We start from the raw sequence: 12,874 nt of genomic DNA, 5'->3' as shown, positions 1-12,874 counted from the left end.
ATGCCCCATAAATGTTCTCAGAAAACTCCCAGCAATGTGCAGTGTGTGAATGTATCATAGAGCTCTACAGCAATCAAATTTTCATTTTAAGCAGTTTTGACCCAGTCCTTACAATGGATTATTTTAGCTTGACTGATTAATGGCTAAATTCACACACCTGTATATCGGCATGACCAATGCAATATAATTCCCTTGTTTATTTTAGGCTCGTCTGTCTTCCACAGTAACATTTCTTTCTTTACCCCAAACACATTAGGCATACATTGTGATTTACTGAATCCCTGGCATCTTATTTTTACCTGGCAAACATGTTTGTCACAGACAAAGCTCACACGCTGTGCCATTTCCTACTATGCATCATAATTGCCCTTTGATAAGGAGCAACATAATTTCCCCAAATACATTGTTATGCAGTTCTTTTATTGAAGATATTCAGGCTGCAGTTACACAATGTGTCAAATGTTATTTTCACGATTGCCTTGGTGTGGGGTGCGAAAAGTCCGTGGACCAGGGTGTTTGGATCTCTCACTGGCGGCTGTGATTTGCTCTCTGCTGAGAGTTAATCTAGTCCCTTCCCTTCCCACTGTGCGAGATGCACACTGTGACGTGTTGGTCTCTGATCTTGATCTGCTTTGCCACATCCAGTCCCTACCAGCTTGAAAATGGCGCATGCTGTGCTGTTCACGGTATATTGGACGGTTTCTCATTCCTGGCTTCTGCCCAGAATGGCCACTGAAGCGCTGAGGTTTGTGTGGAACAGGCACCACAAGATCCTCTTCTGTCTGAACAGGACCAACACCTTCTGTCTGAGCCACAAGGAGGTCATCATTGGGGAGCTGGCGAAACAGGACAACGGGATTAAAATTCATCCAAGGTACAGTTATAGTTTACATTATTAAAACGTGTTTATAAAGGACAGACAAGTAGTGATACCATTAGCAGTACCGTGTTCATGTTTGTTCCTTATAGCACTGCATTGATGCCGTCCTGCCTCTGTCACTTATACAGTAATGCAGCAATCACACATATATATCCCTTGTAGTGCAGGGTGGCACTGTTACAGTGTTTATAAGGGACAGACGTGGGTCAGTAAGTAAACATATTCATAGTGAAAACATGCAGGGTATCAACGATATGTTTTTAAGGGGCTGATGAGGGGAGCAACCTCACTGTGTGGCACTGTATTGGCGCGAGGGGAGCACAGTCACTATGTCGCACTGTACAGTCGCGAGGGGAGCACCGTCACTGTGTGGCACTGTACAGTCGCGAGGGGAGCACCATCACTGTGTGGCACTGTAAAGACGCGAGGGGAGCACCGTCACTGTGTGGCACTGTACAGACGCGAGGGGAGCACCGTCACTGTGTGACACTGTAAGGACGCGAGGGGAGCACCGTCACTGTGTGGCACTGTAAAGACGCGAGGGGAGCACCGTCACTGTGTGGCACTGTAAAGACGCGAGGGGAGCACCGTCACTGTGTGGCACAGTACAGACGCGAGGGGAGCACCGTCACTGTGTGGCACAGTACAGACGCGAGGGGAGCACCGTCACTGTGTGGCACTGTAAAGACGCGAGGGGAGCACCGTCACTGTGTGGCACTGTAAAGACGCGAGGGGAGCAACGTCACTGTGTGGCACTGTAAAGACGCGAGGGGAGCACCGTCACTGTGTGGCACAGTACAGACGCGAGGGGAGCACCGTCACTGTGTGGCACAGTAAAGACGCGAGGGGAGCACCGTCACTGTGTGGCACAGTACAGACGCGAGGGGAGCACCGTCACTGTGTGGCACAGTACAGACGCGAGGGGAGCACCGTCACTGTGTGGCACAGTACAGACGCGAGGGGAGCACCGTCACTGTGTGGCACTGTACAGACGCGAGGGGAGCACCGTCACTGTGTGGCACTGTACAGACGCGAGGGGAGCACCGTCACTGTGTGGCACTGTACAGACGCTAGGGGAGTACCGTCACTGTGTCGCACTGTAATGGCGCGAGGGGCGCACCGGTACTGTGTTGCACTGTACAGATGCTAGGGTAACATCGTCACTGTGTGGCACTGTACAGACGCGAGCGAGGGGAGTACCGTCACTGTGTCACACTGTATTGGAGTGAGGAGAGCACTGTCACTGTGTCGCACTGTAAAGACGCGAGCGAGGGGAACACCGTCACTGTGTCGCACTGTATTGGAGTGAGGAGAGCACTGTCACTGTGTGGCACTGTACAGACGCGAGCGAGGGGAACACCGTCACTGTGTCACACTGTATTGGAGTGAGGAGAGCACTGTCACTGTGTGGCACTGTACAGACGCGAGCGAGGGGAACACCGTCACTGTGTCGCACTGTATTGGAGTGAGGAGAGCACTGTCACTGTGTGGCACTGTACAGGCGCGAGCGAGGGGAACACCGTCACTGTGTCACACTGTATTGGAGTGAGGAGAACACCGTCACTGTGTCACACTGTATTGGCGCGAGGAGAGCACCGTCACTGTGTCGCACTGTATTGGAGTGAGGAGAGCACTGTCACTGTGTCGCACTGTACAGATGCGAGGGGACAACCATTATGGTGTTGCAATGCACAGATACAGAGCTCTATACCGCACATTTATACACGCACATCTTGGATACTAATAAAAAAGCGTTTCTTCTCTGTCTCAAGGTCAATAATTCCTCCTTTCAACAACTGTTTTTCATAAACCTGGCGAAGCTCCTTCGTTTTCTGCAATGTGTCGGTATCTGGGACATACAAAACCTGAAGGAAAAGAAACATGGTTAGAGTGGAAGGCTTCTATCAATCAGGGGGGACATAGAAAGCTCAGGAGTTAATGTGTTTAGGCTCCTGGGATCTGTTGATAAAGGTGAAATTAAAATAGTAGCTCTGCTAACTCAGGACAATATCTGGCAGCTAACCAACACAGAGTACCTATTACAAATCTAATGGATTTTGTGCTTGCTTTACATTTTCACAAAACTTTTTAGCATCGGGTCTATTGTACTGTAACAAATGGACTGCAACATTTCCCAAAATAAAAGTGAACTATGGTAGCAGCACATACAGTCATTCTAGGTCTTGTGATCCTGTATTTGCAAATTGCACGGCCCTCTAGGGTAAATATAGGCCCAGTCTTGTGAAATAGCATAAATCCAGAACTTTATTATGAAATCCACTTCAGGCAGCATCAGAAAAAATACAAAAGGACTTCCTACAAACAAAATTCTAGCTCGTCTGAGGTGGCTACTAAAAAATTTTATGATGAATTTTAAATGAGGACATTGATTTTTGTCCCCCCCCATCGAGAAAATTTTAATCTGGCTGAGCAGCCATGACCTACATAACCTAACTCACCTCCTGCTGTGATTGCTTTGTGTGAACCTGCAGCCGGCAAGTTAGGGTGAGCAGCAATTGACCAGATAACAGAGTCTGACCCAACATGGCCACAGAGCCAGCACAAGAAATAAACATCATTTAAAAAGTATCATTAAGTTTCATTAAATGTAACAAAACTTGAAAAAAAATGAAGTGTAAATTTGATGACAATTGTTTTTTAAGTTGTGCTAAACTGTTGCGCTTGACTTATTTTGTTTGAAAAATACAGTATGTAAACTTTAACCCCTTCCTGATCAAATGGTCCTTGAGGTACGTCCGCGGTAATTAGAGCGCTGGAAGCGATCATTATCGCTTCCAGCAGCTCTAATGGTATTGCAGCGATGCCTCGATGTCGGGCCGCCGAGTGATCTCTCCCCCGGAGCGATCACTTCCAGGTTGCCCCACGTGGCGCCTGGCAGTATAGTGCAGAGCATCGGAAGCCATCAGGCAGGCTTCCGATGCTCTGCCTATGCAGAGTGGCTCAAGTAAAATAAATAATTAAATAAAATTAAAAAATGTAACCCCTCCCTCTTCCATGTACTTACCGATCGTCGCCATTCCCCCACCGGCGATCGGTCTTCTTCTATGGGGGGACTGTCTGACAGCCCAGACAGTCTCCCCCTCTCCTCCCCCTCTGCAAAAAAGGGCCCCCAGGGGCCATGTGACCCAGAGCGGTTACATGGCCGCCATAGGTGTCCAAAGTGCTGCCAGCAGGAGGACTGCCTGAACTGACAGGCCCCCTGCTATTGAAAAACAGTAAAAAAAAATGTGTATATATATATATATACACACACACATATATATGTAATTTTATTCTAACTGTATTTTGAAAATATATATTTCTTAAAATACACTTAGAATGAAAATAAATATATATAAAAAAGAATACGAAATATACATATGTCCACATACATAATTACATAAATAATTTCACAGTACATGAGTAAGAGGAAAATTACAGCTAAACACAAACAGCGCAGAAATGTAAAAACAGCCCTGGTCCTTAACGGTAAGAAAATTGAAAAACTGTCTGGTCACTAAGGGGTTAAAAATAAGATGTCACTACTTCGATACTGCAGGGAATGCCAAGAACCTGTCTCTGTGAACTGTGTTTGACATCTTTTTCTAGTGTCCACTGTATTCAGTGCCTTTTTCTTCTATCCCATATGTCTCGACATTTAGTAACTTTTTACATAATCACATCAAGGGGTGGGACTAATCTCGATGAAGGCTGCTATGAACCCAGGGCAGATGTCTTGTCTCCATCACAATGGGCTATAAAGCCTCCATATTACAGAATGCAGATCTCACCTCTGGATGTTGTGGTGGAGGTGCCGTTTTCAGTTTGTGGAAGTCACATGTTAAATTTTCACGACAAACAGGGCACAATACCAAGGGTTCCTGCAAGAATTGAAATGAATGTTCATGAAGGTTTAACATAAGGGAACAATCAGAATACACACAGCTCCATGACAAATTACCAGAATAAAGTGAAAATAATAAAGAAAAATCAGCAGGAGAGATTTCACACCAGTGAGAAAAGCCACTTTCTAGGTCACTCGTCAAAGTGGAAAAACACACTACAGGCTGATCCAACTTTGATGTAATGTCCTTAAAACAAGTCAAAATGAGGCTCAGTAGTGTGTGTGGCCTCCACGTGCCTGTATGACCTCCCTACAACGCCTGTGCATCCTCCTGATGAGGTGGTGGATGGTCTCCTGAGTGATCTCCTCCCAGACCTGGACTAAATCATCTGCCAACTCCTGGACAGTCTGTGGTGCAACGTGACGTTGGTGGATGGAGCGATGTCCCAGATGTGCTCAATTGGATTCAGGTCTGGGGAACGGGCATGCCAGTCCATAGCATCAATGCCTTCGTCTTGCAGGAACTGCTGACACACTCCAGCCACATGAGGTCTAGCATTGTCTTGCATTAGGAGGAACCCAGGGCCAACCGCACCAGCATATAGTCTCACAAGGGGTCTGAGGATCTCATCTCGGTACCTAATGGCAGTCAGGCTACCTCTGGCGAGCACATGGAGGGCTGTGCGGCCCCCCAAAGAAATGCCACCCCACACCATTACTGACCCACTGCCAAACCGGTCATCCTAGAGAATGTTGCAGGTTTCCTCCTTGCACAAAGGCGGAGGTAGCAGTCCTGCTGCTGGGTTGTTGCCCTCCTACGACCTCCTCCACGTCTCCTGATGTACTGGCCTGTCTCCTGGTAGCGCCTCCATGCTCTGGACACTACGCTGACAGACACAGCAAACCTTCTTGCCACAGCTCGCATTGATGTGCCATCCTGGATGAGCTGCACTACCTGAACCATTTGTGTGGGTTGTAGACTCCGTCTCATGCTAGCACTAGAGTGAAAGCACCGCCAGCATTCAAAAGTGACCAAAACATCAGCCAGGAAGCATAGGAACTGAGAAGTGGTCTGTGGTCACCACCTGCAGAACCACTCCTTTATTGGGGGTGTCTTGCTAATTGCCTATAATTTCCACCTTTTGTCTATCCCACTTGCACAACATCACGTGAAATTGATTGTCACTCAGTGTTGCTTCCTAAGTGGACTGTTTGATTTCACAGAAGTGTGATTGACTTGGAGTTACATTGTGTTGTTTAATTGTTCCCTTTTTTTTTTGAGCAGTGTATATATCTGTAGTTTCTTCCCTGCCCCTTCATTAATGCTGAAGTACATGACAGAGACACATGGCTAACCTGTTCATTGCTGTTTTTCTTGCAGTGATCAGCATACTGGCCAAGACAGTGTGAATGAAAATGGTGAAAACATGGTGTTTTAGTGAGAGAATCTCCTTCCTGTGGAGAAAGTAGATACCAGTTAGTAGGGATTTCTCTGGGGCACCACGGTGGTCGTCTTATGGGATAGAATAGTTTTCTTTAGATTGGGGTTATGGGCTGTATGATCAATCTGTATATGGTGATATTATTGTATGGTTGGAAATTAGTATTAACGAAGAAGGATTGTACTTATTAATTACTAGGGAATCCTGGTATTAGGTATGGATTGAAAACGCTCATACTGGAATTCTTTTAAATAGTATTTTTTCCCCCTGCATTTCTGTTCTGAGGCGACTGTGTGTCATTTCTCTTGTTTGTACATGGTACAGCGACAATAAAACTAAATCTGAGGTGGTGGTCGAGGGATAATAAAGGCATTGGTCAAACCTGCAATTAATGAGAAACAATAGAAACATACATCCCTGTATGCAAACCGGCAGCTGGGTGCGCGCAAACCGTTAGAACCACTTGGAGAACTCACCTGAAAGTCGTATAAACAGATTGAACAGTGACCATGAGGTATATTACTATTTGTCAGCATCTCCTTCCCCTTCTAAAAAGACAAAAAATTAAAATAAACAAGATGTATCCCATGATATGATCATTCTGGATTCTACCAAACAATGCCTGCTCCACTACACCCACCACCGACTTCAAGATGCAACACAGGTGGGAGCTGAATTCCTTATTGTTTAATGCATTATATGGCAAGTAAATTAAAAAAAAACAAAAACTGAGCCACAGAACATCACCCCAACCACGTAAGCCACACATCTCCACCTGTCACTCCAACCACCAAAGCACCTCCACCTTCCAATCCACCCACCACTACAACCACCAAAGCCACCCACCTCCACCTTCCCATCTACCCACCACTTCAACCACCAAAGTCAGGCACCTCCTTTTTCCCATCCACTTGGCCCCAGAATGGCAGTCAGATGATATCTGCTTGGATGAGGAAACTATTACCCACAAATTAAAAGTTATATCCCTGAATATTATGTTTTTGCCAGCATATACCAGTTGCTGTTTAAACATCTGTACAGACAGATAAAACCACCTTATCAGGCAGATAATTCCACATGCTTATTGTTCTTACTGTAAAAAAAAAAAAAAAAACCTTTCCTTTGCCTTAGACTAAACGCGTGGCCTCATGTCCTATTTATAGTCCTGTTTATGAATCGATTTCCAGATAATGATTTGTATTGGCCCCGGGTATTTGTATAATGCCAACATATCCCCACTGAGGCGCCATTTTTCTAAACGAAAGATTTACATTTGTTTACCTTTCTTCATAATTAAAAATGTTAAATTCCTTTTATTCATTTTGTAGCCCGCCGCTGCACTTTTTGTAATGCCATAATATCCTCCTATAGTGCAGGTGCCCAAAATTGCACAGCATATTCAAGGTGTGGTCTTACCAGCGATTTATAAAGAGGCAAAATTATACTGTCATCCCGAGAATTTATGCCCCTATTTATACATGACAAAACCTTACTGGCCTTAGCAACTGCAGATTGACATTGCATATTGCTACCTAATTTGTTGTCTGTAAGGCTACGTTGAATGGGCCCAAAGAAAACCCAGGTATGAAAGTACAGACTTCAAAGATCTGTATTTTCATGCCATGCAGGTAAACATAAAAATGAATCTCGCAAGAGATTACGATTGTAACTTACCATTAGCATGGCTAGTCAGTCAGTGCATGAAATTGTATACCATACACCATGCACATGACGAAAATCAGCCAAAGGTTAAGAAACCTGGTGATAAAATGGTGTCAGAGACTAAAATTCAGTTAGGTTTAGAAAACCAACAGAAAAAGAGGACCTAATCCGATGTTTTGAAAACACCAAAACCTCAGAAACAGGAAAACGCCAGAAGCAATTCTGCAAATTCCTCTAATAACTCTGAAAAATCCAATGCCAATGGGAATAAACGCCCGTGGGTTAATAAGAACCAAGGCAATTCCCAATGGAGAAGGAATCCTCAGGGAAATAGGAGATATGGAAACAGAAACAACCAATCTGCTTCTAATAATTCCCAACAGTCTCAGCCATCCCAGCAAAATTCTAATGGGCAAAGACAATACGGCAATGGGGGAAATAATTTGCGTCGTCAGGTTGGTCAATTGACAGACCAGATGGGCAAATTAATGGAGGAAATAACAAAGATTAACCAAGTCTTTGCCAATAATCCTTTTTTAGGGACAGCTCCAATTGCAGAGCCACCTGTGCAACTGCAGCAGCAACAACAAGTGCCGCAGCAAATATAGCTACTGTGATTAAGCATGATAGGTTATCAATAGATGTAATACCTAACCCTGTTTCCTTTCCAGGTACTAACAGTCAAACAATAGTTGTGCTAGGAAACCTATTGCCTACTCAGTCACTTCACTTCCGGGTGAAGGAGGCGCAACGTGTTCCTCTGTTTTTTCATTTCAGCCAAAGGCTAAAATAGCCCCAGCAGCCACTAGCTTCCAGGATCCAGACCTGAAAGGGTTAACTGATGAGATGCCGACCACTATTTCCCGCTTGACAGTTCAAGATAGTCCTAAAAAGGATGGGCCTGTGGGTAAGATTGAGCATTCCTCAGTACAGGTAGAAACTACTGCTGTGATCGGTAATGTATGGAAAACGAGTAATATGTTGACACATTCTAAATTCTTATGTGAATTAGAAGAACATGAAGGAAGGTACTACATGTCTGTAGAAATACAGGATTCGCTACCCCAGCCTTTCAAAGGGTTAATAGATACTGGTTCACAAGCCACGATCTTATCCCATACCTACTTCCAGCAGGTAATGGACTTAGCAATGGATAAGCCGAAGCTAAGAGATTTCCCCAATGCTCTGTTGCGTGTAGGAGGAAATGCCCTTCATGTTATTGGCAATACCTGGTTAAAGTTTAAAATAGGTAACAAAACCTTTAGACACCCGGTGATAGTGGTAGATCTCCCCTATAACCGACTGATTCTGGGTATAGACATACTCAGAAGACTTAACACAATTATTGACTGTGTGAATGGAATTGTATGGTCGCAAGCTAAGGTTCCTATCACCTATGAGAAATCACATGCACAATCTGATCGTAACTGCCATGTGATAGAAGAAAGACCTGACTCGATAGAGGTACATTTTAGGAATAGTCAGTCACCTGACGTGACTATCCTGCAGGTGAATGATGCAATCGCACCTGTAGATGAGCATTCCGTAAGAATTGCTCCAGAGAGGGATCCAGAATGTCTCTCTGGAAGGTAATGTTTTAACCATTTCTCTCCACAGGGACTATGTTGAATCTGTCGATCTGGCAGGTCATGCTCAATTCCTTGCCAGAAATGAAAGGGTTAATAACAACTTATTCTTTCCTATTCAGATACCGTATATACTCGAGTATAAGCCGACCCGAATATAAGCCGAGGCCCCTAATTTTACCCCAAAAAACTGGGAAAACTTATTGACTCGAGTATAAGACTAGGGTGAGAAATGCAGCAGCTACTGTTAAATTTCTAAATAAAATTAGATCCTAAAAAAAATATATTAATTTAATATTTATTTACAGTGTGTGTATAATGAATGCAGTGTGTGTGTGTATGAATGCAGTGTGTGTGTATGAATGCAGCGTGTGTGTATGAATGCAGCGTGTGTGTATGAATGCAGCGTGTGTGTATGAATGCAGCGTGTGTGTATGAATGCAGCGTGTGTGTATGAATGCAGCGTGTGTGTATGAATGCAGCGTGTGTGTATGAATGCAGTCTGTGTGTATGAGTGTAGTGTGTGTGTGTGTTGCAGGGCCTTGCTGGGGGGGTGGGCAATTTTTTTTTTTTATTATTTTAATTTTTTTATTATTTATTATTATTTTTATTCATTTAATTTAATTATTATTATTATTGTATTATTATTTATTTATTATTACTAATTATTATTTTTTTGTCCCCCCTCCCTGCTTGCTACATGGCAGGGAGGGGGGCTCCTTCCCTGGTGGTCCAGCATTGGTAGTTCAGTGGGGGGAGAGGGGGGCTGGCAGAGCTGTACTTACCTCTCCTGCAGCTCCTGTCAGCTCTCTCCTCCTCCGCGCCGTCCGGTCAGCTCCCTCTGTCAGCTCACACTGTAAGTCTCGCGAGAGCCGCGGCTCTCTCTCTGACTCGAGTATAAGCCGAGTTGGGGTTTTTTTGCACAAAAAATGTGCTAAAAAACTCGGCTTATACTCGAGTATATACGGTAAATGACTTAGGAAGAAATAGGAATGCAAAGCTGGACTTAAAGAGTGAGAACAGCTATATTAGCACAAGTCTGTTAAAGCAGATCGCTAATCCTAAAATGATCAGGTACGCTTCCCCACATGACAGGTGGATCCAGAACCTGGATGGCGAATCAGAGAGTCACAATGTGATATCAAAATGTTTACTAGCTATTCCCATCGGAAATAAGACAGTTAAACATTTATTCCTAGTGATAGACGAACCTCGCTATCAGGTTTACATTGGCAATGATGTCATACATCGCTTTGCCATACACCTTGATCTGATTAATTCCAACTTGTGGACAAGGTTAAAAGGTAATCCTTGTGGATACCTTCATGAGGAAAACGCCCTGAAATCAGGACAAATACTACCATATGCGGTAAGTATCCAAGTACCTGATGACATAACCATTCCACAAGGGACAAGTAACTTTCTTTTACCTCTACAGGTCAAGGAGGGTCAGAGATTAGAAAGCTCTGATGCCCTTATCTGTTTATCCAACAGGATACAACAATTAGGGATGGTGGTAACACTTACACCAATGGTAAGTATTGGTAAGACTCCCACCTATATAATGGTCAACAATGTTACACCCAATAGTGTTACTTTACCAAAAGGAACGTTATTAGGTCTAGCATTGGATGCTGAGTACTATACATTTGGTTTCCAAAACCAAATTATAGGCCTCATCCCTGAAGAATACTTAACTGAGGACGAAATTGTCAATCAAATATTCCATTCCTCCCCAGAAGGATTATTCACTATCCTATCTGTATATCCCTTCAACGTCGAAGAAGGCTCGTGTAAAATCGAAGAAGCATCAATCACCTTTGATCATCCGCTCAATGAGCAGGAATCACAAGAGTATCACGACCAAAGAGAAAAGGTAAGTCAACACCAAACTGACCTAACTGCTAGGCTTGAAGAAGCTTATGAGATAGGCCAGCCTGAAATCTTTCCAGGATTTCAGGAAAGGCTAGAAGAGCAAATATCTTTAGCTGACGGTTGCTCCAACAATGCTGAGCGGCAACAGCTAAAGGAAATCCTAATGGAATTCCAAGATAATTTTGCTAAAGATTCCTACGACTGTGGGTTAACTAACCTCCACGTAGCCAGAATACAAACTGATCCAAATTTACCACCTGTATTTATCAAACAATATAGACTCCCATTAGCGTCATATGATGGTCTACAAGACATCATTCAGAATTTAAAGGAAAGGGGCATTATACGTCCAGTGCACAGTTCGTATAATAATCCGATCTTGGGGATTCTGAAACCTAATGGACAATGGCGTTTATGCGCTGACTTACGACCGCTAAATAAACACGTCTATATGTCTGGTTGGCCAGTGCCATACATAGACCAATGTTTGGTACAAATGCAGGGTCCAAAATATTCACTGCCATTGACTGTGCGCAGGGATATTGGACTGTACCAGTCCATATTGAAGACCAATACAGATTGGCCTTCACATTTGGAAAGCAGCAGTATACCTGGACCCGTATGCCCTTCTGTTACATAAACTCTGGTCATGAATTCACTGTGTTCATGCATAAAGCTATGCCTGACGCACTCGAGAGAGGAACGTTATCATATGTCGACGATGTCTTGCTGAAAAGCACTTCCTTTGATAAGCATATCATAGAGATTAGACATGTTCTCACTCAGTTAAGAGAGGCAGGGATTAAACTTTCCTTACAAAAGGCGCAATGGTGTCGCACCCATGTCAACTTCCTCGGACATGAGGTAACCTTTGAAGGATTAAATCCCCAGAGGAAGAAGGTTGAAGCTGTAATTAAGGCTAAAACACCTTCAAACATCAGGGAATTAAGATCGTTCCTTGGTATGACTAACTACTCCCGTAAGTTTATAGATAACTATGCAGAAATAACGAAACCACTCTTACACCTGCTTAAAAAGGAGGGGCGGGGCCTGACCAGCATGGCGGACGGTCGCAGCTTGCTGGAGCTCCTGAGCAAGATGCTGGCCCAAGATGCTGGCCCATAAAGAGACTCCAGCGGCATGCGACCTGACCCAAACGGGGATATATCTGTCACAGAAGGCGGCTGGAGTGCTCCGGTCCGCAAAACCGGGATGCCGGCTACCAAAAGCGCTATAGTGTGGTTGCGGCCTGGTGGGGGCTGCGGGCGGGGGAGTCGGCCGGTCTCCCGCCCCTTGTCTCTTCCCCCGGCTGAGCCACAGAGAATCCCGTTCCCCCCCCCCCCCCTGGACCGGGGGGGGAGATCCCGGTCCACAATCCACAGTCTAAGATGGGGACAGTCCCTGACAGACAGCACATCGGGAGCATGGAAGGCAACCTGACGCACAAGATGGCGGACCCACTCACCAACCACAGCCAAACACAGCGGCTAACCGCCGAAAGCAGACCGAAGCCCCAGAGGAGCCTAAAGGCAAAGCTGGATGCTGTTCTGGAGGCCTTCTGGGCGAAGCTGGCTGCAAGAGTGGT

At 44.8% G+C, this 12,874-nt stretch overlaps 1 protein-coding gene across 1 annotated transcript in view; it reads right to left on the bottom strand.

The window, feature by feature from the left end:
• Window positions 1-401: 401 nt before the first annotated feature.
• RNF25 (ring finger protein 25) overlaps window positions 402-12,874 on the bottom strand; it is a 55,320-nt gene continuing 42,847 nt past the window's right edge. The window contains exons 6-10 of the mRNA XM_063430953.1: window positions 6,643-6,714; window positions 6,081-6,179; window positions 4,672-4,761; window positions 2,611-2,745; window positions 402-836 (exon numbers count right to left, since the gene is read on the bottom strand). Of these exons, the coding sequence (XP_063287023.1) occupies window positions 456-836; window positions 2,611-2,745; window positions 4,672-4,761; window positions 6,081-6,179; window positions 6,643-6,714 (777 nt within the window). The 3' untranslated portion in view covers window positions 402-455. The remainder of the gene's footprint in view (window positions 837-2,610; window positions 2,746-4,671; window positions 4,762-6,080; window positions 6,180-6,642; window positions 6,715-12,874) is intronic.

This window comes from Pelobates fuscus, chromosome 8, assembly GCF_036172605.1.
Source record: "Pelobates fuscus isolate aPelFus1 chromosome 8, aPelFus1.pri, whole genome shotgun sequence".
In the NCBI taxonomy this organism is placed as follows: domain Eukaryota; kingdom Metazoa; phylum Chordata; class Amphibia; order Anura; family Pelobatidae; genus Pelobates; species Pelobates fuscus.
The sequence above is the reverse complement of the archived record's forward strand: the minus strand, read 5'-3'. Positions and strand labels throughout refer to the sequence as shown.